This window comes from Carettochelys insculpta, chromosome 5 (assembly GCF_033958435.1).
Source record: "Carettochelys insculpta isolate YL-2023 chromosome 5, ASM3395843v1, whole genome shotgun sequence".
NCBI classification, from domain to species: Eukaryota; Metazoa; Chordata; order Testudines; family Carettochelyidae; genus Carettochelys; species Carettochelys insculpta.
The window spans coordinates 65,193,083-65,219,865 of record NC_134141.1 but is presented as its reverse complement, the minus strand read 5'-3'; the positions used below and the strand labels follow the sequence as shown (position 1 = coordinate 65,219,865).

Below are 26,783 nucleotides of genomic sequence, written 5' to 3'. Positions count from 1 at the left end.
GCAGATGGACACTTGGCCCTGTAACCCCAGCCGAACAGCTGGCCCCTGGCCCTGTTGCTGCTGGCACTGGCCAGCCAGCCAGCTGCACAGACCTTGCTGGATAACTGGAACTGTCCAGGCAGCTGGCCCCATAGTCCAGAAGATGGGTGCGGGTCCCTTGTGAAATGTCTTGTGATGAATTGCAACCAAAGTGATGATACAATACAGAGACCAGCTTCAGCCAGTTCTAGATGGTGTCTGAACTTCAGATGATTATTTAGAACTAAAAAGATGATTGAGCAAGAGAATCTTTTTGATTTCTTCACAAATATTATTACTCTTCATTTTCTTGTTCGTGGATGATTCTGCAGAAGCTGTTAAACATCCAGACTATTAAATACCTATGTACGCTTTTACGTTTTGGCGCCTAACACTGTGTACCCACATCTGCAGAATATCCATATAATAAGGTATATTCACCACATAAATTATTTAATACACATATTGTCAGGAAAGAAGAACTAGCAAACTAGAACTAATTTAAGGATTGCTGCTTCTGTTTTCAGCTCTTCTTTCGGGCTATACAGAAAAACATATACATATGTGGTCAGTTTATATTGTATGTTTATTATATGCATATTTCTGATTTGTACAATTGACATACTCTAGGTTGAAAACAGTAATAGAAGAATTGATTCAGACACAGCAGACACTTTTGAACAAAGAGGAGCTCGTATTGGAACTAGAAAAGAAAATAGAAGAATCTTCCGAGACCTGTGGGAAAAAATCAGAGTAAGTGTGTCAGAGATATTGGAAGATGAAAATGTTGTTGTAACATGCAGTTCTTCTCTGAGTGATTTGCACATATCCATTCCAATATAGGTTTATATGCTCCCAGTGCCTTAGTGTTGGGGATTTTTTCCCTTAGCATTAGCCATCATGGTGGCACATTTACCTTCAGCGCACTCTTCTTATGGATGATTTGAAGGATGGTACTGCTCTGTCCTTCCCTCTTTCCCTCCCATTTCTCCAAATCAGCTGTGAGCTGTAACTAGGACATGTCAACTTTTCATCCAAGGCCCCACCCCCATTATTGGTGGTTTTCCATCTGTTTCTATCTTGTGTGCATATATGTATGTATTTGGCTGTTCTTGTTGTTTAGTGGAACTCGTTTTTGTACTTAGTCTAGTTTTTCTTTCTTTTTTTCTTGGTTTTCCAACGTAGTCTTAGTGCAAATACTGGTTATTTAATAAATATTGGAGCATGTCTTCATCCCCAGGATTTAAGTTTTGTGTAATTGCAAGAAATCTATTCTGATAAGTGATGCTGACCCCAAGTATCTGGGTGAGGGTCACATTCAAGACTATGGCCAGATCTACAGAGATTTCAATCCTTGTGTCAAAAAAAAGGGAGGTGAGATTGTACCACATTTTTACAAAAGCTGTCTTGTATCTATTTTTGGAGAATTCATGCTTGATGCATTGCTGAGTGCTTCCATTTCAGCTATGACTGTCCCTCCAAATATTGCTGTTTCTACCCCAGAGAAGATCCTTGGAAGGAAGGGAACAATTTGCTTCTCTGGTACAGAACAGAAAGTACAAGATCTGATGAACACTGTTCCTCCAAGATGAGTAGATGCAGTCCTGTCACTGTTGAACAGCAGAGCAGTGGATAATGTGGATACTTGATACTCCTCAGTATCAGCCTCTGCCTTACTTACATAAGAATTGTTGTGTCTGGCACTGGCTTCTGGGCTGTTGAGACTGATTCTCAGTGTGGTGTTGATTATTTCAGTGCAGCAGTCAAATAGACCCAAAAGATCTTGTAGTGAAAACAACTCCTGAGGCTTATGCAGCAGCACAAGACTTGGTCTGTCTCTAGGTGCTGGATTTTCAATTTGGGAGGTAAATGTACTGCTCATGGTCCCACCCCAAGCCTCTGGCATGTTGGTCGCTACTAGGAAGGTCCCAAGTTACTTCAAAGCAGGGGTGGCAACTCTTTCTTATCCTGTCCAATCCAGGAGTAAGACTAATATGTTTTCCCTGGCACTGACATCATTCAGTAGATCTTCTCAGTTTTGGGCACCTAGAGGCATGACACCAGATTCTCCTCATCCTCTTGAAGTCTAAGGTTAGCTATTGTGTATCACCTTCCTGAAATAGAAGTACATCTCAGTCATTGCTATAATCAGGAGAATCCCAGTTCAGACATCTGTGTGATTTTTGGAAATTGTTCTAGAGACTGAGATGTAGGAAGCAGTTAGGGCTTGTATCCTGTGCCACACTGCTAACCAGGAGACACACTTGTCACCTCATAATCCTGACAGGTTCCTCATCCTGCAGAGTCACATAGCTAATCATTAGACAGATGTCCTGAAGCCACTCAGGCATCTGTCTCTGATACTGGTATTGGTACTGAATAAGAAACCCAGACTCCTTTATTAACTCTGATACTGGTGACCTCGCCATTAAAAGAGTTTGGAACTCAACCCCCTTTGGGCTCTCCTCCTGATGGCTAGGAAATGTTACAGTATATGGATATCCCTCTTCTTTTTTTTGACAACTTCAGAGTATATTGTGAAATCTCTGCATCAAGAAATTGCTGCCAGTTCAGCCTTTGCTCTTTTATACAACAGGGTTTTTGAAAGTCACGGTATTTGAACAGACACCTAGCTTCTTGTTTACCAAGCCGTTAATCTCCCAATGTTGCCGTATGGGTCTGAAACCTGGACAGCCTACAGCAGTGGTTCCCATACTTTTTGTGGTCATGGAACACTTGGATGTCTTGGTGCTCTTTGTGGAACACTTCATCTTTTTTACATCATAGTAACATTTTTCTTGAGCTGCTGCCACTGTTTTGCAGCCAGAGAAGCAGCTGGAGCGCATGGAGCTCCTTTGGAAATTTAAGTCTTGGGGGTAAGGGGGGCAGTTGGGGAGAGTTAAGCCTGGCGGTGGGTTCGGAACATGGGAGGGGGCCAGGGAGGTTACGCCTGTGATGGGTTAGGGCTGCAGTAGATGCGGGGGTGTGTGTGTGTGTGTGTGTGTGAGAGAGAGAAATTGGTTGGGCGTGCTGAGCTGGGGCTGGGTAGTAAAGCCACAAGCGCAAGGGGCTGTGCGGTTTGAGCTAGGTTGGGGGTGTGGTTTGAGCTGTGGCTGGAGGGTTGAGCTGTGTGTGCATGGGACTGGGAGGTTTGAGGCCAGGGGCTGGGGCGGTGGGGGCGGAGGGGGGGAGCTTGAGCCATAGCCATGTGGGGCTGTGGGGATTGAGCCATGGCCATGTGGGACCGGAGAGGGGGTGGGGAAGAGTTAACCAGGGGCTGGAGGTTGAGCTACGATTTACTGTAGGTCTAAGCCAGCAGTGAGCAAAACTGTATTGAGCAAACTGTATCTCAAACTGTATTGAGCAAAAAATTGAGCAAATTGTATCCCCAAAATTATTTTGTCCCTGAGAATGGGGCAGAGACCACCATTAATCATTTTCACTGGCAGAATACTTTGCAATAGCTTGTGGGACACCAGTGTTCCACCAGAACATAGTTTGGGAACCACTGAGCTACAGACATCACTTGAAAGTCTTTGAGAGTCATCAACAATACTACCTTTGCAAGATGGTGAAGATCAAATGGGAAGACAGACACACCAACGTGAGTGCTTTGGAGGAGGCGAAGACCAGCAGTATCGAAACAAAGATCGCCTGTCAGCAACTCCACTGGACTGGTCATGTTGTCTGGAAGCCAGACCATTGCCTCCCAAACCAGGTCCTGTACTTCCAGCTGAAAGAAGGGTACCATAATGTGGGAAGCCAATGGAAACGTAATAAGGACTTGCTGAAGGATAACTTGAAGTGCAATAGTGACATTGGCACTTGGTAGGCACTCGTCCAGGATCACTCAAAATTGAGAGAAGTAATACATGATGGTTCCTTGGATTTTGAACTTGTTTGCCAACAAGCTGAGGAGGACAAGAGGCACAGAAGGAGGGAGAGACTGGCTTTCATTCATGGTCAGCACTCTGCAGCTGTACCTGGAAACATCTGTTCTCACTGTAATAGAACTTATGTTTCAAGGATAGGTCTTATCAGCCACCTGAGGATCCACAACTCCCATGAAAGATGTTCATACTTTTAACAAGCGATTGCCATCATCGTCGTCATATCGTGAAATATTGAAGAGTAGCTAGATCTTTTCGTATTCTGATGAGGTAGTTCAGGAATGTTTCTTTAGAGTGATGGGCCTATAGTGGGGACTTTCAGAGTAGTTCCTTCCTATAATGAGGCCATTCTGGAGTTTACCTTTCATTAAACTATATCTTAAATGTTGCATAAATGTTTCACAGTTGCAAGTTTAGCAGTCTCCTGAGTTGCTAGCTGGTGGCTGTCCTTCAAATTTGAAAATTAAAAAGAGAATTAAACCTATCAGACAAGTGCTCAGAACACTAAAGGTATGGTGTCCTTAAAACATCTACAAGTAGTTATCTTCCCCACTCCCACTGTCATTTTGATTCATAGACTGAAATAGAAATGCGTGTTCGTGCTTTTCCAGCTCCTAGTTGATTTCTTAGATTTGTGTAAATAATAGCAAAAGATGAAAATATTATTTTTATGCCTGCAGAGGAAGTGCTGCTGTGACAAGTTGGCTTAGCAACTGAAGGAACTTGGTTTCAATGTGCCTGGCTAATAACTGAAACCAGTTAATGGGAATGGCTTTGTTCAAAAGATCAGTAAACATTTTAGGATTTTCATAATTTTCCTTTTTTTCCCTTTGTACGTTGCAAAAGACTAGAAATACTCGATTTGGTGAATTTTAAAGGAAGAAAAAAGAAGGGGCATTTCCTTAATTTCGTTTCCATTATTTCCATACTAATGGAAAAGTTTAAAGAAAACTCTGCTTTAACTTAATTTGTGTCGTTCCTTTGAAAAGGAAACCAACAACAATATATATTCTCAGTCCACTCTAGTTTTATTATCCTGTTGGTTTTCAGAGCTTTCCAATATTTGGCTTGGTTATACACTGAAGGAGCTAGAGCAGCTAACGTATTGAAATCCTCTCTGTTTTTCAAAGAGGAAGTCACTTGGGTTTCCTTCAGTTGGGACAAATGTGTTGGAAAGGAGAAAAGGGAAACCAAATTTCCACTAGCAAAAATGTTTTCCTCAATATCGTTTCAATAAGAAAAAAGCATTTTAAAATCATGTGTTCACTTTGTGCTTGTCCCCTTCTCTTCAGCATTGTGCTTTTGTTGAGCCAGAAGCAAGCACTGGAAGAACTCAAGCAAACAGTTCAGCAATTAAGATGCACTGAGGCAAAATTTACAGCCCAGAAAGAACTTCTAGAACAAAAAGTTCAGGAGAATGATGGGAAGGAGCCACCTCCAGTAGTAAATTATGAAGAAGATGACAGATCAGTCACTTCTATGGTAAGTCATGTGGTTATATCATTAAATCATGCAGCTGTTCATGCTACTGAATTGCCCGCTGCTGGGGTCAGAGGCCCAAATGCTCAGCAGAGATATCATATAGTTGCAAGCAGGCAGCTGACAGGAGGCCTTAGTACCATCTGAGGGACCTGCTAACTATTGATGGCCTGGGTTTTCCTTCATGTGTGGAATTATCAGAGGGTGGTTAAAACTACTGTTTCCCTATAGTCACAGACTGTATTCAGGCAAGGAGGGGTGGTGGACCATCATGGTAGGGGACTGAACACAGTTGCTCATCCTGTTGCAGTTACTGCCTGTAACATCATCCTGAAGCAGAGATAAAGGAGAATGTATCACTGTTTTAGGGAGTTCTCATTAGTCAGAAAGGGAGAACTGCAACTATCTGTACATCCATAGCGTGACTGTTGTGAATAATTTAATAAATCATGCTCCTCATAAGTTGTCTTTTGTTGAATTTTTTTGTCAAAACAGCAGGCTGTTCCAAAGGCTTGATCCATAGTCTGTAGGAGGGTAATTACAGCAGTGAGACAAGCAGGAGTATTTATAGATCTTTGTGCTGAAGAGATCCTGTTTATGTTGGGGAAGCGAGGAGTCTTAGGTTTTCCTGGTCAGGTACCTGTAAAGAGAGAAGGAGAGGGTAAGCTAACTAACTGCTTCAAAGATGTTGGAAGAGAGAGATTTGAAATGCCAAAAAAATAGAAGAAAATAGGAACAGGCCAAGGTATTCCTAGGTCGCCTTTGGCATGAGAGGTTGGTTGTGTGTGTGTGTTGGGAAGATATGGTGAAAAGTTTCAGCTTCACTATGAAATCAGTAAGTTGACTTGGTATTTTGGAATTTGTAGAAACATTCTCTCAAAATGGCTTTTGGTCAAACTCTATCCTTTGGTTTAACGTTCCTGAAATCCAAGAAGATTTTAGGCAGATGTAGATAAAACTGCTTCAAATCTTAAGGCTAAAATTAAAAACTCTTACTAAAAGTGATTGCCTTAGGTGGTAAGATGGCCTTTAAACTAACTTAGCTGGAGCACGTGGAGCTCCTTTTGAAATTTAAGTCCTGGGGCTGGAGGGAGGACAGCTGGGGAGAGTTAAGCCTGGCAGTGGGTTCGGAACATGGGATGGGGTAGGGAGGTTAAGCCAGTGATCGGTTAGGGCTGCAGGTGGTGTGGGGAGGTGGGCAGAGTTGGCCTGGCTGCATGGATCCAGGAGGTGTTGAGCTGAGGCTAGGGGGTTGAGCCACAAGCGCGTGGGGCTGGGAGGTTTGAACTGGGATGGGGGGAGGGGGGCTGAGTTTGTTCTAAAGGCTGAGCTGAAAGTTCTTATTTTATTTCAAGCTAATAACCAAAAATATTTAGAAATCATAACTATCATAACAGGACTATAAAAAATGTCCTGTGTTCCTTGTATATGGTGCAGGTCAGCATTTGTTGTACATCTTCAAGACACTCTGTCAATGAGTGAACTCTGAGACCTAATATATGAATCAGCATTCTGATCAACATAGCTTCAATTACTCCCCCAATAATGGTTGGTTGAGTCATTAGCTAATTATAAGGAGAGCATGGGGAATAAAAACTAATTAGTGCTCAATGCACAAGGCTGATAAAAAGCCCATAAAGAAGTGTTTCAGGGAGAGGGGGGAGGACAGGGCTAGCTGTGTCTGGAATGAAGGAGCTGCCTAGAGAGCAAGAGATCTGCTTTCCTCCTAGGTCCCTAGCAAATACGGACTGAAAGAAGTGGAGGTTGAAACTACGATGTTGCACACTGTACTAGTGTGTGAAAGCAATAACCCAGCTTTTCTTAAACAATCGCTTGACATGTATGTTTGTGTACGTATGTTTATATGTCTGGAACCACTTGGACTATGTTAGCTGGAACTTGTCATATTTGGAAGTCTTAAGGCAAGTTACACTAAAAATGCTGTGGTAACTCAGCTGCATTGTTGTTGCACAGCTGATAAAAATTATCTAAGCGGTAGTTATGGTAGCAGCAGAAGCTCTCCTCATGTCATAGATGTGTCTACACCAGAGTTTAGATTAATTTAATATGTGTCATTCAGGGGTGTGGATTATTCATAACCCCCAAAGTGAATTAAACCAAACAAAAGAAAGTGGCATTTAGTTAATCTGTGGACTTTGTAACAATACCGTAAGAACAGTCATATGGGGTCAGAACAAGGGTCCATCTAGACCAGTATCCTGTCTTTCAACAGTGGCCAATACCAGATGCCTCAGAGGGAATGAACAGAACAGGTAGTCATCAAGTAATCCATCTGCTGTTGTCCATTCCTACCTTCCCTGCCGATCCTGGCTAATAGCCATTGATGGACCTATTCTTTGTGAATTTATCTAGCTCTTTTTTGAACCTTGTTATAGTCTTGGCTTTCACAACATCCTTTGGGATGTTATTTCCTTTCATTTGTTTTAAACTTGCTACCGATCAATTGGGTACCCTTGTCTCTTGTGTGTGTTGTTTTTTCCCCGCACCTGTGACTATTTTAGACCTCTCTTAGGCTGAGAAGTCCCAGTCTTATCTCTCTTCATATGGCAGCCATTCCATACCCCTCTAATAATTTTTGTTGCCCTTTTCTGAATTTTTTCCAGTACCAGGGTATCTTTCTTGACCAGAGACAACCACATTTGCACACACTGTTCCAGATATGGGCATACCATGGATAGCACTTGGAATCCCCAATTCACACAGTAAATGGCTGCAGATCTAAAGAAAGAGAAATTATACTAGTTAATATTTATGAACAAAATTAATTTGAGTAGAACTATTATTCAAAATAAAATTTTATTGTAAGCACTTAAGTTTTGTTGTATTTGGACTTGAAAAGTACTAAGATGAGAACTCAGGGTAGGAAGAAATTTTCTTTTTTTAGTATTCTAGCCAAGAAGTAATAATACAGTTGTAGGGGGGGAGGGAAATAATTTACCTGCTGTGATTAAAAAATTTTTGAAGTACCTCGTACAGGTTTGAACTCCCTGGTCCAGCACCCTTGGGGATCAGACTGGTCTTGAATGAGGGAATTTGCTGGACTGGGGTGGTCCCCTGCTGCTGGCTCCTCAGCCTGCACTTCTGGCTATGGCTGACACTGTGCTGCTGGCCCCAGCTGGGAGGATCTGCTAGACTGCCCCAGCTCCCTGCACCTGCTTAGGCTGCTGCTGCAGCAGGGCTGGGAGCTAGGCCACTATTCCCTGCCCACAGCTCCCAGCCGGGCCTGCTGCTTCCCAGCCCTGGTGCTCCCCAGCCATGGGTCCCCCGCTGCAGCCAGGCTGCTGTTGTCAGACCCTGGCTGGGGCTTCCTGGCTGCAGCTCCTCTGCTGTTGCTTCTGGCCTGACTCCTAGCTAGCCCCATCTCTGGGCTGCTGCGCTCTCTGGTCCAGTGGACCACAGATGCTGCCAGACCAGAGAAGTACCAGATTTCAGAGGTGCAACCTGTATTATAAAAAATTGTAAGTTGAGTTTTTAATTTGTTCTTTTATATCATATTTGTTTAGCTCTCTGATTTACAGATGGAACTTTTTTATAAACTGCCAACACTTTTAAAAAGTCAATTGGCATCATCAAAACTGCCAGAATGGGCATTGATAAAAACACTTCAGTCTGTTGTGATCTAACATACTCTGAACCACTTAAGATAACTGCACATTGAGACAATAAAGCTTAGGCAATCTAAAGGAGGGGGGAAAAGATTAGACAAAATGTTTATTTAGATAAATGGACAATCTGTCATAGTAATAAAACAGAATTTCTGTGATAAAATTTCTTTAAATTATGCAGATGGTGAGTAATCAATAACAAGCTTTTATCTCACAGCTGTAGCTCTGCCAGTCACCTTTAAATGGCTTGTCATATCTATTGTGTTAGTCGTTCAGAAGGATCATTATTTCTTCAATTATAAACCCATTTAGGTCTGTCCTCTTTGTCTTAGAACAGGTCAGCCCAAATGTCTTCAATTTAGATATTTATTTCTCTTGAAATATTAATTATAAGGGCTTGTTTTTCAAGTTGCCTTCTTAAGGACTGCATTATATTTTATCAGCTTGCATTGTCGGCAAGAATGTGTTTTTGCATATAGAATAGACTTTAGTACATTTAGCTACATGCTTTTTTGTCTTCACTCATTGGACTTTAGCACAACATGCTCTAGAAAACAAATATATTTCTTACTAAAATATCATGGTGTATTTAATCTGAAGTAGCTAATTGGAAGCTCACTATGTAATCCAATCCTTAATTAGAGGAATGGGTCTAAAATGGTTAGTTTTGTGCTTTTTAAATTTAAAAAAAAGAAAAAAAAAAGGTGCAGGGGAAGATTTCTATAATACATTATTAAAAGGTGCCTGGTATGTATTGTCTGAGAGACTTTTCAAGGAATAGATTGTAAAATATAAAGTTCCAGAAGGAGATATAAAATGTGCACATGTTCCTTTTTTGTGCCTTTACTGACTGTCAAGAGGGTTCTCTAAATATTCCTTTCTTTCATCATATCAGATATCCTCATTTTGATGTCGTGAACTGTTTTAATTTTTACTTATACAATATGCATTGTTTATATTTATTAGTCTCCGTTGCTATTGTTTTATGAGACAAGGAAATTGCTAGATAATTTTTTCATGTTTACACATGACTGCTTGGCAAAATGAAATTTGAGTAGTCGCATTTAAATCCATTTTTGCCTTCCCCTGATTGTAAAGTATTAAAGAATTTTAGCTTTACCTGTAGAAGATTAATTATGTTATAGTTTTAGGTGTTAATTCCCATGCTGTAAACTTGAAATAATTGCGCAACATTTTGAATTTGTGGAATTTTCCAGCAGTAAAGTTTTGAACCTCTTATCACAGAATAATTGTATTATTATGCACTAGTGCATTCTTTGATAAAAGAAGATTGCTTGTCAGCATTCTTTAAAGTGCAGTAGCATCAATATCACAGGAAAGTAATAATTATTTAGAAAACAGAAATAAGTGAAATACCATTTTTCTAAAAAAAATTGTCTAATACAGTACCATAATATAGTTGTCAAAATTCCATAGGTGGTTATGTGATCTATTAAAAAAACAAAATATAATAATATATAAGCTGATCTGGGCTTTAAGTGTACAGTATCTAATTTATATATCTAATAGATTACAACTTGCAATATGAGAAATGTTATTTCTCACTGCTACTGAGATAAGTTACTATTTATGTCATTATTGAGCAATTTTGTTTTACAGACAAATAATTCCTTTTGATTTAGCTTTACAGAAGAATATATATACATGTTACCTCAAGAAGAATGTTGGATTTTCAGCCCCTGAAGCTTAAGTCCTCTGTTTATCCGTGAACAGGCACAGCACAGGCCACAGTCATGCACCACTCTCCACACCACCTTTATTGGTGGACCAGATCCTTGTCCCTTTTGCATTGTGCCAGCAGTGTATTGGGCACTTAATGTTGTCTTAAAGGGTATTGGGGCTTGTTTGTTTGCTTGTTTGTTTGTTTTTTGCCCCTCCCCACCCACTCCTGACTGGTTTTAACTAATGGTTCTCTGCTCAGGGATTGCCCAAGGGCAGGGCTGCCAGCAGGGTGCAGAGAGCAGAGCTGCAACAGCCAGAGCCCCAGGCCCTTTAAATAGCTGCTGGAGCCCTGCCTGGCACAGTCTGGGCAGTGCAAAGGGCTGGGTGGGGGAGGCTAGGACCCCACCCCTGCCTCTTCCACCCAAGGCCATGCCCCTTCCCGGGGACCCAGAGCCACGGCCTGGTCAGAGCTTGCCCATGGTCCAGTGAAGTCTGTCCCCAGCCCTGCCCGCAGTGGAGAGAAGACAGGAGATGTTTACAGAGTTCCATCTGGTAGACATCGGTACAGGCCTGTGGCAACAGATAGGTAGCTCAGAACTAAGTTGGCTTGCCCCGTCTCACCAGGGTTTGTCTCCATCCCTCTTTGATCTTGTTGAAAGTGGTAATTATGGGGTGTTTTTAATATAAATCTTAATGGAAAAAAAAATTGAGGAAATGGCAGATGAAGTCTAAGCCATAATTTTATTCCCTTTGAAGATTTAGTTTTTGCTTGCAGTACTTCTCTTTCTGATATTCTTTAGGCAATACTTTAAACATAAATCTTTAAAGTTGCAAGTAAAGAAAATGAAATGAGTGTATTTTATTCCAGTAAATTAAAAAGCAGCTATATTCTGCTCATATTCTGTCAAGATACAATCAAACTGTATACAGTAATAGCCTGGTTATCCAGCATTTGGATAACTGGCACATTTGGTGAACTCACATGCCTAGCTGGGGGCTGGCTGCCTGGGGGCTGGTGTCCTGGCAGGGGGTGGAAGGCAGAGTAGGGCCAGCTGCTGGTGCTAATAACTGGCACATTTTATTATCCATTACTTCCAGGGAAATGAGGATGCTGGATAATAAAGCTTTTTCTGTTTATATGATAGGCTTTGGTAAATTTAGGATACTAAGGCTATGTCTACACTACGAGATAAATTCATATTTATTAATATTGATTTTATAAGGCTGGACTTTGTAAATTTGAATTTGACTATCCTCACCACCCCATGTGCTCCTCACAAAGTCGATTTATAGCTGCCACACTCAATCAGCAAACATCGACTTTCAATAGTGCATTATGGGAACCTATCCCACAGTTCCCTGATCCCTGTAGCATTCTGGTTATTTTCACTGATGCAACATGGGAAAAAAATGCCCTGCCAGTGGTTGTTAGTATTTGACATCATCTTCCCTCATTGCATTTCTCTCATTTCCCTCTTGTGGTAAGCAAAAGCTAGTTTTCTCCGGTGAAAGGAAGGAAAACTAGTGCATCAACAAAGAATGTGCAATTCACAGAAACCTCTTTCTTCTGTAACTGGATTGCTTTTTAAAACAGTAAGTGTAACTGAATTTTGTAAGATTTTATAAAAATCAGGTGTCTGTCTTCTCAACTGGCCCTCCACTCAGTGTCCCTGCTCCCTTGATTGTATCTGATCCCTGAAAATAACACAGTTAAAACAGTTGCTGAGAGGGGAGGGTTTTTGGCTTCTCAGTCCATTATATAGCTTCTGTGCACAGTCTGTATTCCAACTGGCTCTCCACCCACCCTTCCCTCCGTGAAGGGGTCCAAAATTAGGAGAAAAAGGATAGAAAGGGCTAGGAAAAAAGATTTTTGGCTTCGCTCTTCACTGCACAGACATTGCAACACAGAGGGATGGGGCTCATCAAATTTCATTGCCATTGTCTGGCGGTTTGGTATTTGAGAGGTTGAACAGCCAGTTGACATGGTCCCCGAAAACCATTTTTGGTGCTCCAGTGTGGGGTCTATGGCTCAAGGGCCACTTGAACCATTCCCCTCAGGTGTCAGCCAGGCCCCACAATTCATAGCTGCCAGGGGCAACTTCCCCTCAGCAACAGGTAGTCCCCCCTGGTTCCTTGTTGTGGTGAGGGGAAGATTGAGTGGGGGGCCAGTTGAGGCAGCCTTGCTGGGTGGTTGAAAGCCCCTGCAATACATAGCTGCCAGAGGCGATTTCTCCCGGTGGCAGCAACTCCCTGAAAATCTTAGCTGCTTGGGGGGAAACTTCCCCCTGGCAGCAGCAATGCCCTGAAAATATATTTGGTGGGGGGCCAGTTGAAGCAATCCCTCTGGGTGTCTGCAAGCCCCTGAGAATCTCAGCCGTCAGGGGAGACTTCCACCAGTGGCTGCAAGCCTTTGAAATTCTTTCCCGCCCTTGGAGCCCTCACCATCCACAAGCCAGAGCATGGTAGTGCCTGGCATCATGGTCAGCACTGTACAGCAAGTATGTGCTTTTACTGAGTTGGGGGCTAGCCATGTGATGTGCAGCAGCTGGTGCCAGGCAGCACTGAAAAAAATTCCAAGTGCTCAGCTTGCAGACGTGGAGACAGAACCACGTTGAGGCTATTTGTAATGGGTAAATGTGCTTACAGTGCTAATAGCAAAGGAAGAGACAGTTCTCAGCCTCTCATACAAACATGACCCCACGGCCACAAGCTTTCTTGGTCCTGAATTGAAATTCATGGTGTTCGTGTTACCTAATTCCTGTGCACTTGGAGAGCAGCGGCCAGGATGGAGCACTGTGGGGCATTGTGGGGTGCATACAGGACACCACTGGAGGCCAATAAATTAGATTTTAAGACATGGCACTTCTGCAATGGCTTTTATTTGAACTTTTAAATTCGAACTTAATGCTACGCCCAGCTGGTTCTGATGATACTATAATATCGATATTAGTGGTCCCTAAATTGAGCTATTGGTATTTACCATGAAGACACGCACATTGTAATATTGAGCTAGCTACCGTATATTTGAATTTGTCTTATAGTGTAGACATAACCTAAGGAAATCTGCAAACACTGCTTGGTTTGAAAACAGGTATAGTTCCCTTTAAGCCAGTCTATGCAGAATCAGGGCCAAGATAAACTTTTTTTCAGTACAGACTGATTTTTAGCTGTAATTGGCTATAAAATGAATTATTTAAGGAGAATCTGGAAGCTACACTCTATAGCACACGGTTCTTTTTTCTAACAATTATTGTAATTTTTTGTTCTCTGAATATTAATATTAAAAATATCTTGCATTCAAAAACAATATTTTAAAGACACTTTTAAAATTCTGTTCATTTTAAAAATGTAACCATTTATAAACAAAATAGGACACATCAGGGCAATGTGTTACGGTACGATCACCACGCTTCTTTAGATCCGCTTCAGACCGTAACCATATTGTTGGGTTATCTCATCGTGGCCACATGGCTGCAGGAGTTTTATCTTGCATACTGCAGCATTACACAGGAGGCACTGAGGAACTGAGTACTGCTGTAGAAAATCTGTTCTATATGAAGAATTTGCCAGAAGGTGGTGCTAAGTGTCAGAAAAACATGCTTTTAAAACATTGTTAATCAAAAGGTGCTGATATGTATGGAAAAGCCAGTATTTATTTGGTATCATCCAAACACACCTTTTTATATATATACAGAGAGAAAAGCATCTGTAATAAAGAGGGCTAGTCCAAGGTCTTTCTGTACCATGTAAGCCCTGCATAAGAACTGTGCAATAGGACTGCAATGGGGGAAAGCACCATAAAGTCTCTGTATAAGATATTCAGGTGCTGATAAGAGCAAGCGAGAGGAAGGTCTTTAAGGTCTGCGGTTTTATTGATCTAGAGATTGCAGCACCACATACCCAGTGCCAGAGAGGGGTTGAAATTGGAATAACATAACATTGGTGTGAAAGCCAGAGGAAAAGCTATTTAACTGCCATTTTACTAGTTCCTGTTTCCATGCATAAATTTAACTCCTACATCCCATCCAGAATAATATCTCATACTTTAGTACACGATGAGATAACAGAGAATAAATGTTCAAATGAGATATCCTATGTTTTGAAATTTGTGTTGCCTTTGTTGTTACAGTAGAGATTACAGAAGAAACTTAGTAACAGTTGTTGATAAGTTTGCAGAACAAGTGAAAATATTTCAATCTTTGGCAAAGGCTGACTCGATTTGTAATATGTTTTAATTCTTGTAATTTCCTTTTGATGTATTCCGAGTTGATCTTGCATTGACAGGTTGAGTGAGAAACCAAGCTACATGTGAAAACAGTTGGCCACGAATATCATATATTTTTGGCTCCGTGGTTTGTCACAGTAAATGTATGCAAAAAATGGTACACGGTGGTCATGAGTGGAGTCATACATTGAGGCTGGGAAAACACCAGTAGTCACATTCTAATTAAAATATACTTCATTTTGACTATTCAAAATCATAAAATGTTTAACTGATGCTTTTAAAATAATTTGGAAACATTTAAAATACTCTTCTGGCTACTGACATTTTAGCTGTGGGACCCCAGGTTTCTGGAGTGCATTACCCTGTTCTCAAAATAGCATGACTAACAAACCTCTATCTCTAAGACAACTCACTGTTCTTAACTTCCTGTCATCTGGGTTTTATCTTGGCAGATTCTCAGTTAAATTGATTGAACTATTATATTACCCTAGCCACAGCAAACTTTCCCAAATATGTAAAGGAATATACCTTTTAAAGTGACCTGAAATCATGAGATAAGTAACTCCTTTGATAAACAATGGCTTCTTATGTTTATATGTTTCTTTAATACATGCCACTACAGGCGAGGATTGCTCATGTTTTAAGTGCTTCTCTTTCCAGTATTGCCTCATGATTTAGAATTTTCATATTCAAAGAGGTACAGAGGGAAACTGCCAGCTTCTGGGATGTTCCACTGCAGCAGTAACAGCTCTGAGGATGGAGCGTAAAAGAACAAATTCTTCTTGCTTGTTGAGAAAAATGGAAATATTTTGGTGCTTTGTAATATATTATCAAAGGGCTTCCCTGTTCCTCTGCCTTTAGTGTTAAATAACCAGTGACTTGTTGGTTCACAGTATCTGTTTATCTTCCTAGCAGTGCATGACAACACTTACCAGAGAGAGGCAGGAAAGCCCTTATAAATATATATTATAAATGCTTGCCTTCCTATGTAATTTCTCTCCGGTACTCTAGATTTCTAGAGTAAACTTTCCTGCCAGAGGGAGCACAGAAACAGAGGATCAGATTGGTGCGGCTTTGGTGCTTTCTCCATCTTATTTTCATCTCTGCAGTGGAAGCAGTGTTATAAAAACTGTGAATGTTAATTAGCTGATTGAGGAATTACAGTTCTGTTGATGGCATTTCCAGACAACTGAAGTTCATCTAAGTGCTATCTTGTTTTGGGACTGCTCTTCCAGTTCTCCAGCTAAGGCATATATTTTCAGTGCACTGTCAAAACCAACCATGGAGCAAAAATGCTCCAAATGTCAGTTACCCAGCACAGGGAATGAACTTTGTACTTCTTGTAGTAAGAGTGACTATGCTCTGCCCTCTGTCTCTCCTTCTTCGAAATTCTCCTTGCCTACTGGACATGCATCAGAGGAAGGAAGGTCCTCAGATGATCAGGTAAGAGAGAAAAGTCCAGCTGGATGTCGAGCCACATGGTTAGAATTCACAAATTATAATAAATCCTGTTAGTCTTTCAGTGCCTCTTCCAGTGTTGAAAATACCCGGCAGTTTCTGAAGTGCCTACGGGATTCTTCTAAGAACAGCAAGGTCAAAGACTTTAAACTTCCTAAAGCCACTGTAATTTATTTAAAAATCCCCATAGTATTCCAGCCTTGCTCAGAGTAAGGGGAAATTAGCAATGAGGAGGATTTAAATGACAAGGTACTTGAGCTCAGGTAATATTGTAAGAAATACAAAAAGTAGTTATTGCGTGAAACTGGAGCATGTACAGGCTCTTTCAGCACTGAGAGACCAGATGAGAGCAAATTTCAGAGCTCTTTAGAGAATTTCTAGTGCAGAAATAGTCTATAATAGTGAGTGAGTCTTAAGACACTTCAAGAGCATTTCAGGTTTCCCAAGGAAAAAGCTGTTGTTTGCCTAGTGAATGCTGCTGCCTTAGCAATGGCATGGAAAAAAATCATAGCAGAAAACAGCTCCTCGAGAACCATTTGAACAGAAAAATGTATGTTGCCCTCAAGCAAATATTTAAATGTTTGGTCAGGGGACTCCGTAATGATACTTCCTAAAAAATCATCACTTGCTATACTGAACTCCTAAATTTTTTTGTCATAATCGTACACTTTAGGTCAAATTAATTTCCTGCAGCCATCAGAGTAACTGTCATGCATGATGGTGGCAGTCCCATGTCTATGGTGTTTGAAACATTCTATATAAAAATCAGCTGTGTTTAAATGTAACAGAAGACATTTTTTATATATGCTTCAAAAATTTTTAAACTGTGACATAGTGTCCTTTTTTGACTTCTTCCTGCATCTTGTGAAAGATCTATGGCAAAAATGAAGGGTGTAAACTACATTTTATTAATAAAAACTCACATGTTTTCCCTGACCTGGTGGCATGTGCAGTGTTTTCTGCTTTGCTCTGCCATTCAGGAGACGTGAGTTGGTTTTCTCTGAAACTCCAGTTCTCCAGCTAGTGAGGAATGGAGAATGTCAATATAATCCATGTTTCCCATATTTCAAAGCACTACACTAGGAAGTGTCCCCTAAGCTGTGTGGCTGTGCAGCTTCCCATTAAGCCATATGCAGGTAGGGTGACCATCCATCCTGTATTGGGCGAGACGGATCCAGTATTTGGGGCACCAAAAAGGTGTCCCAATTTTTTTTTTTCCTAAAAGGGACTAATTGTCCCATATTTGCTTCACTCCCTCCCCTCCCACCTGCCTTGGGGAGCCTTGTGGAGCATGGGCAGCTGCTGTTTCCCCGGGATCCCAGAGAGCACCAGGGGCTGCTGCTTTCCAAGGGTTGTGGGGGATCGCCAGTGGCTGCCACTTTCCTGGGCTCCTGGGGAGCACCGGTGGCTGCTGCCTTCTTCCTGGCTTCTTGGGGCTTGGAAGAGCCTCCCTTCCCCCCATATCTCCCTGTCCTGCATTGGGACAGGGAAATATGGTCACCCTACGTGCAGGGGCTCATGGGTGTAGCAAGGAGAGAGATGTCTCTCCAATCCCTGAAACTGCTGGGGATGGCAGGGAGGAGCCCTTTCCCACTGACCATAGAATGGAGTTGCTGGGGACTTTGAGGGGGAGCTCCTCCCTGCCTGCCCAACATGGAGCTGCTGCAGCTAAGGAAAAGGGCACCTCCTCGCCTAAGTAAGCCTGAGCCCAATGCCCTGCCCTATCTTGAGCTCCCAAGCCCAAGTCTGCCTCCTACACCCCAGCCCAGACCCTGTACCACCACCTCTCCACCAGGCTCCATCCCAGAGCATGTCCAATCCATAGTTCTTCCACAAACTTAGAGGCCCCTCTTGACCTCCCAAGTCACTAATCTACAGTCCCACTGTACACCATGCACCCCCAGCCAGAGTCCTTGCACCTGAAACCTCTGTCCCACCACTGAGCCCAAGCCCCACCTACAGCCCATGCATCCAGTCAGAACCCTCACACTCCCACACCTCAACCCCCTCCCCAGGACTGCCCCCCCCATTCAGAACCCCATGCCCTGCCACATGCATTTTATTATGTGCACCAAAATGAAGGTGATAAGTTGCACATCAGCTGTGTCACAACTTGTTTCCCCAATGGTGCACATAAGAAAACTTTGTACCCATTACACACTCAATGGATGGATTTATTTCTTTTCGTTGCTTGTATATGAAGCATGGGTGTGAAAGCAGTATTTTTCCTCATGATTTCAGGGAGAAGTGGAGTAAAATATTAGTGTCAACGGGTCAAAAATACAACACTATTTTATGCAGAGATCAAGGGGAACAGTCTTTCTAAATAGTTTTTTTAAGTGCTTCTTTGTTCCAAAGCTTTTTGGAATAGTTAATAGATAAAAAAAAAAAACCAAATTGCTTTGTTAACATGATAAGTGTGATTTGCCACAAGTGATTCGTAATCAATGGGTCCAGATTTAATGTAACCAAGGGTATTGAGGGAATTGGCACATGCCATTAAAGAGCCTTTGGCTATTATCTTTGAAATCTCATGGAGATCAGGTGAGGTCCTGGATGATTAGAAAAAGGCAAATGTAGTGCCTATCTTTCAAAAAGGAAAGAAGGACAATCCAGGGAACTATAGACCAGTCAGCCTTACCTTAGTCCCCAGAACAATCATGGAGGGGATCCTCAAGAAATACATTTTGAAGCACATGGAAGAGGGAAAAGTGATCAAAAGTAGTCAACAGGGATTCACCAAGGGCAAGTCATGCCTGACCAATCTGATTAGCTTCTACAATGCGGTAACTGGCTCTGTGGAAATGGGGAAGTCAGTGGATGTGATATACCTTGACTTTAGCAAAGCTTTTGATACAGTCTCCCACAACATTCTTGCCCATAAGTTAAAGTAGTATGGATTGGATACATGGACTGTAAGATGGATAGAAAGCTGGCTAGATGGACAAGCCCAATGGGTAGCGGTCAATGGCTCAATGTCTGGCTGGCAGTCAGTTTCAAGTGGAGTGCTCCAAGGATTGGTTCTGGGGCCAGTATTTTTCAACATCTTTATTAATGAACTGGGTGAGGGAATGGATTGCACCCTCAGCAAATCTGCGGATGACACTAAGCTAGAGGGAGAGGTAGACCTGTTGGAGGGTAGGGATTGGGTCCAGAGTGACCTAGATAAATTGGAGGATTGGGTCACAAGTAATCTGGTGAAGTTCAACAAGGAGAAGTGCAGAGTCCTGCATTTGGGATGGAAGAATCCCAAGCATTGTTACAGGCTGGGTATTGACTGGCAAAGTAGCAGTGCAGTAGAAAAGTACCTGTGGATTATAGTGGATGAGAGGCTGAATATAAGTGTCCAGTGCCCTTGTAGCCAAGAAGGCTTAACAGCATATTGGGTTGCCTTAGGAGAATCATTTCCAGTAGATCTAGGGAAGTTATTATTCCCCTCTATTCGGCACTCGTGAGGCCTCATCTGGACTACTGCCTCCAGTTCTGCCCCCCCCCCACTATAGAAAGGATATAGATGCATTGGAGTGGGTTCCATGGAGGGTGACAATAATGACCTATGAGGAGAGGCTGAGGGACTTGGGCTTATTTTGTTTGCAGAAGAGAAGAGTGAGGGGAGGTTTGATTGCAGCCTTCAGCTTCCTGAAGGGGAGCTCTCATAAAGGTGGAGAGAGGTTGTTCTCAGTAGTAACAGATGGCAGAACAAGGAGCAATAGTCTGAAGTTACAGAGGAAGTAGTGTAGGTAGGATATTAGGAGAAACTCTTTGACCATGAGGGTGGTGAAGTACTGGAATTCTTTACCTAGAGAGGTGGTGGAATCTCCATCCCTAGAGGTTTTTAAGTCCCGGCTTGACAAAGTGTTGATTGGGCTGATTTAGTTAGGGTGCATCCTGCTTTACACAGGGGGCTAGACAAGATGACAGCCTAAGGTCTCTTCCGGCCCTAGGATTCTATGATTCTATGACATGATTGCTCTCAGGACTTAATTAATTGCATTTAATTCAATTCTTGCATCTCTGATTTGTCTTCACCTCATCTCACTCCAACGCAAGGCAGAGACAACTTCACCATCTAGTATACGTAGATTTCAGTAAAGAATTTAATGTGGTTGCACATGATCTGGTCAATACACTAGGCAAGTACAAATTAGAGGGGGCTACTATGAGGTGGGCGCATAACTGGCTGGATTACTGTTCTCAGAGAGTAGTTATTAACAGTTCACAATCATGCTGGAGGGGTATAACAAATGGGATTCTCCAAGGGTCTGTTTGGGACTGGTTCTGTTCAATACCTTTATCAATGATTTAGATATTGAGTTAGAGAATATGCTTACTAAGTTTTCAGATGACACCAAGCTTGGGGAGGGGTTGCAGCTGCTTTGGAGGATAGGGTCATAATTCCAAATGATCTGGACAAATTGGAGAAACGGTCTGAGGTAAATAGGATGAAGTTTTATAGGACAAATGCAAAGTGCTCCACTTCGGGAAGAATAATCAGTTCCACACATACAGAATGGGAAGTAACTGTCTAGTAAGGAGTACTGCAGAAAGCGATCTAGGGGTCTTAGCGTACTACAAGCTAAGTATCAGTCAAAAGTGTGACACTCGGGGGGGTGGGGGGGAAAGAAAGCAAACATAATTCTGGGATGCATTAACAGGAGTGTGGTGAGCAAGACACAAGAAGTCATTCTTCCTTTCTGCACTGATTAGGCCTCAGTTGGGGTATTTTGTCCAGTTCTGGGCATCACATTTCAAGAAAAGATGTGGAGAGATTCGAGAAGGTCTAGAGAAGAGCAAAAGAATGATGAAAGGTCTAGACAGGGAAGACTGAAAGATTTAAGCTTATTGACTTTGGAAAAGAGAAGACTTATAGGGGACATGATAGTGATTTTCAGGTACCTTAACGAGTGTTACAAGGAGGGAGAAAAATTGTTCTCCTTGGGCTCTGAGGTTAGGACAAGTAGCAATGGGCCTAAACTGCACCAAGGGAGGTTTAGGTTAGACATTAGGAAAATCTTCCTAACTGTCAGGATGATTAAACTTTGGGAATAAATTGCCTAGGGAGGTTGTGGAATCTCCATCACTGAAGGTATTTAAGAGCAGGTTAGATAAATACCTATCGGAGATGGTCTAGAAACTCTGGATGGTGATCGGTCCTGCCACGTGGGCAGGGGACTGTACATGATGACCTCTCTAGGTCTCTTCCAATTCTAGTTTTCTGGAATTCTATGATCATGGAGTAGCAAAAACATTATCATATTATCTGATGGTAATAAAGAATAACAACAGAACATTTTGTGTGGCTCATATCAAGTGATTTAAAGAACACAAAGTATCAGTGGTGTACACATGCAGCTTATAGGTCTGGAAGATGGTAGGTAATAAGGAAAGATATGGGATCTCTGCATGCGACTTTATTGTGCCTCAACTCCTTGTTGGAGGAATGTCTCTGTTTCTCAGATTTATATGACTCCTATGTGGTGTGTGGTCCACACGGTTACGGAGTGGAAGCTTCTAGATCAAATGTTGTTTTGGTAGGACTAGCCTATTGCCCTTGTTTAATTAGGACTCCTAGTACCAACTGCTGAGCAAACTGCTAGCTACTTGCCAGTCCCTGGGATTGGTACCCATGTGGAAAAATTCTCAAGGAAGAACTTTTCTTAAAGTATACTGTGTTTCGAGACAATTATTCACATGAATCCCATGGTCTGCCCTCCTCCATTACTGTGTTGTCCTACTCCTCTGAGATTCTGTATTGGTGAGAGAAGTGAGAGAATGTTGAACCCAGGCTGTCATCTTATTCTCCACTTGTACAGGGATGTGGGGGCACTTAAGTCTTTAGGCATAGGCTTATGCATGTGCACCCATAGTGGGATCTTTGTGGACAAAATGTTTAGATTGTGGTACGTAACCATTTTGATTTAAAGTCATACATCCATAGGGTTAATATATGGATAGCAGTCAGTTTCAAGGGGAGTGCCGCAAGGCTCGGTTCTGGGACCAGTGTTGTTCAATATCTTTATTAATGACCTGGAGGAGGGATGGATTGCATCCTCAGCAAGTTTGCAGATGACACAAAGCTGGGGGAGAAGTAGATACGTTGGAGGGTAGAGAGGGAATCCAGAGTGACCTGGATGAATTGAAGGATTGGGCCAAAAGAATGTGATGCGGTTCAACAAGGAGAAGTGTGGAGTCCTGCACGTGGGGCAGAAGAATCCCAAGCATTGTTATAGGCTGGGGACCGACTGGCTAAGCAGCAGTACAGTGAAAAGTGACTTAGGGGTTCTGGTGGATGAAAGGCTGGATATGAGTAAACAGTGTGCCCTTGTAGCCAGGAAGGCTAACGGCATATTAGGGTGCATTTGGAGAAGTATTTCGAGCAGATCTAGAGAAGTGGTTGTTCCCCTCTGTTCAGCATTGGTGAGGCCACATCTGAAATATTGTGTCCACCTTTGGGCTCCCCAGTATAAAAAGGATGTGGATGTGCTGGATCAGGTTCAGCAGAGGGCTACAAAAATGATTAAGGGGCTGGAGCATGTGACCTATGAGGAGAAGCTGAGGGATTTGGGCTTGTTTAGTTTACAGAAGAGAAGACTGAGGGGTGATTTAATAGCAGCCTTCAACTTCCTGAAGCGGAGCTCTAAAGAGGAGGGTGAGAAACTGTTCTCAGTGGTGTCAGATGGCAGAACAAGGAGTAATGGTCTGAAGTTAAAGCAGGAGAGGTGTAGGTTCAATATTAGGAAAAGCTACTTCACCAGGAGGGTGGTGAAGCATGGGAATGCGTTGCTTAGAGAGGTGGTGGATTCTCTATCCCTCGAGGTTTTTAAGTCCCGGCTTGACAAGGTCCTGGCTGGGATGATTGAGTTGGAGTTGATCCTGCTTGAAGCAGGGGGCTGGACTAGATGCTCCTGAGGTCCCTTCCAGCCCTCTGATTTTATGATCCAGAGCTGGAAACCATCTGTGTAACACGAGCAAAATAGATACATTCTTGAATTAGGTCATCTACTTCCCAGAAGGACAGGGAAATTCAGAACTGTTTTGGTTCTGAAGAAAATGAATTCCCTCATTAGAAAAGTCTTGTTATTGGATAAAAGTATTAATCATATCCCTAGAGATCCAGCCCAAGGAATTAGTTACCTTCAGCTTAAACAAAGCACAGCTGTGTACTGATTTAAAAGATTTTTAGAGATTGATCTATAGCATTCAACATCTTATCAGCAATTTGACTATTCAGTAGAATATACTGGTGGTGGTATGAGTGAGATTATTATTGGATGGGGTCTACATGCAGCCATATGACAATGACCTCACTAAAACTGTATCTAGGGTGAAGCTTAGTTTTTCTATACTGTTTCACTGCAAGATAGGAATATTACTAACTTTTCTTTCACTGTGATCTCATCCAGTATTCAAGACTACAAACTTTTTTCTCAAAATGAGAACTACTTTCAGTAGGTATTTGTCTTGTTACTGATCTTACCTTTAGATCCAGCTGGCAAGAAGAAGTTCTATTTGGCATATGGCGTGAGTCGGAAAGACCATTCTAGCAAAGGTTTCAGGAGTAGACAGAGCCCTGGAAGGAATACACATTTTATTTGTGAAGCAGTTGTTGGGCCAGTCTCAGAAAAAGAACATGATATGCGTCACTAGGTGATACGTGATGACTGGAAGTTCCTGAAAAAGACAGGTACCCTATTCCAAAGAGAGACAGCTCTAGGGTATCACACATTAGAAATAAAATCTCAATTTTCAAGCTTTTACAAAAATGCACTTCTAGAATAATTTCTTTCAACTAATGATCAAAAGTCCTTCCCCCCACCATTTTTTTGAGTGAGCAATACATTTTTCCAGTTGATAAAGGTGGTATTATTCTGTGGATTAGACATATTTTCATTCTGAAAATGAATACAAAATTTCATTGTAAGCAAGACATTGTTTTGCCCTTATATTTTTCCAGATGGCAAGAGATTTTCACTGAGTGACTGCCAAAAAGTAGATCTGTATAATTTAGAAAGACTGTTTGCTACGGAGCAGTATTTTCTTTACTTTCCTGATAGATACAGGCATGGCCATTCTGAAAAGTCACCAGGCAAAAGTTGTGGGTTGGTTGTGTGTATAGAGCTATGCTTCATAATGGGATCATGGCAGATCAGAGAGGGTGTGGAACTATTCATGCTTCAGCTCTTCTCTAGTGAAGCCACTTGGTTTTACTGGTGTTCAGATATAAAGGAAGAGCCCTTCTGACAAAGAGAGAGAGACTTGACTCCTACTGATTAAAATTCCCAGAAAGAAGTTTTGGTTCAAGCAGTACTAGGAGCTGCAAACGCTTGAATTTGTGGCACTCGTGTGCCTCTTACTTTCATATATCCTTCTTTCCAATTTTCAGGTCCAACTTGTACTCCGAGTTCTCCTTTAGTCTGACTGTTAGTACTCCTCAATTTGCTCTGCTTTGGCATGTCTTTATTTTTGGGGACATTGTCTAATTTGCTTTTAGCCTTCTTAGCTTGACCCTTCTGCCTCTGCCTGGTTATGATGACTATTTATGCCCCTTTTTTATCATCATGAGTTAGGTTCTTGTTCAGGTGCCGCTCACACTTCTTCACCTTGTAGTAACTCTGACCGTCAGTCTGTGTCAATTACTTAAAAATCATACTGCTTACTTTTAAAGACAAAAATGGTAGGAGGGGGCTTTGCTTATTGGAGTAGTTATGCTGTCTGCCAGGACTTGTTGATTTCCCTCTATTCACCATTTATCCTGTCTCTAGCCTGCCTGCTTAGTCATCTAATACATTATTTTGTTAGTCTTTAAAGTGCCACAGGACTGCTTTTTTGTTTTGTGAAGATGCAGACTAACACAGCTACCTCTCTGTGACTGCCCGCTTAGTTGATTTATTTACATATAGCTAATAGAAGATCAGTTTACATAATGGAGCTGTACTAGTATAAAGCACTGTTTCTACTGTTTAAATGTTTCTGTCGCTAATTCCATGTCCAGTGTTGATGCTGCTATTTTTTTGCAAAAAATAAAAATAAATTGGAAGACAGCTTGTTTTGTAATGTTTAGTTTGTACCTTCAGATGGTTTCCCTCTATTATTGTGTGTTAGCATAGGAATCAAGTTAGCCTGTATTTCCCATATTCATTTGTTTTACACAAAGTTATTGTTGAACACTATTTCAGGTGAACCAGAAATAATAATATATGTAATAAATATAGCAGACTGGAAGGATTTCTGTCTTCACCCACACAGGTATTGCCAGTGTTGAAATTCTGCTGGCAGATGCTGATAAAATACATTTTGACTCACTATGTGGGATGCAACATGAGATACAGGTAGAACTAAACTTAGGTTTACAGATTCTGTTCAGGGCAAAGTACAGCCATTTATGTGCAGTAGGTCCACATACATTATAATTTTTTACTGCATGTTAACTGCATATATTTGTACAAGTACTTAATTTGAAAGAGCGTATAATATTAATTTTCTGTTTCCCAACTATCTGCTCTCATACTTTTTAAAAATCTAGTCACCCAGATGCGGGACTACTAGAAGTTTAACTGTCAATTTAAGTAACTACAGATAGGCATAACACAGGCTCCTCGTTTAAGTCTGTCCCTTGTTAAAGGAACTGCATGTTGCAGCTTTCATGAAATTGTCATCTTACATTAATGCATAAATTGAATTTTCCTAATAAACTGAAAGAATTGTTAAAACCAGTATCAAGTGTAAAATTATAACAGTTATGCAGAGATAGTCAAATGGATTTTCATCTACTTAGATTGCATATCTGTGTCAATTTCTGAATGTGCCACTTTATCCTTTAATACAGTGAAAGCTAAACTAGTTAAGACCTTACTTTCTTCCCTGTCGTATTAAAGCTGATCAAGGTTAATTCCATCAGACTCCTGTTTTAGTGTGATACAGCAAATTCTTTATCTCTTAATGTGCAGTTCCAAAAGGGATAGAGTTGCCAGTTATTCATATTAAATAGTTTTAATCTTGTTGCTTTTGAAAGCTGAGGTGCTGAAACCTCACATAATAGTACTCTAAGTAGCTTGGAGACATAGAATTTGCTAACATATTGAAGGCCGTATCTACACTACCACCCTCCTTCGAAAGAAGGATGGTAATTAGGGTGTTGGGAGTTTACTAATGAGGTGCTGTGCTGCATACGCACCGGTACTTCGAAGTGCCGGAGCCACTTTGAAGTCTCTTTACTCCGGCACTTTGAAGTACCGGCAGGTGAGCTGTGGCTAGACGCAAGCCGGTACTTCGAAGTTTAAAGCTTTGAGTTGCTGCAGGGGGAATTTGCTTAATGAAGTGCTGCGTATACAGCACTTCATTAGTAAACTCCCAACACCCTAATTACCATCCTTCCTTCGAAGGAGGATGGTACTGTAGATAAGC

General features: G+C 41.7%; 1 protein-coding gene across 17 annotated transcripts in view; it reads left to right on the top strand.

Annotated features, from left to right (window-relative positions):
- Window positions 1-26,783, top strand: part of FER (FER tyrosine kinase) — a 443,173-nt gene that overhangs the window by 177,654 nt on the left and 238,736 nt on the right. For all 17 annotated transcript variants that reach the window (XR_012645737.1, XR_012645738.1, XM_074995257.1 and 14 more), the window contains 2 exons: window positions 649-771; window positions 5,201-5,390. Coding sequence is in view for 15 of the 17 variants with exons in the window: in XM_074995257.1 (XP_074851358.1) it covers window positions 649-771; window positions 5,201-5,390 (313 nt within the window). In the remaining 2 variants the exon portion in view is untranslated. The remainder of the gene's footprint in view (window positions 1-648; window positions 772-5,200; window positions 5,391-26,783) is intronic.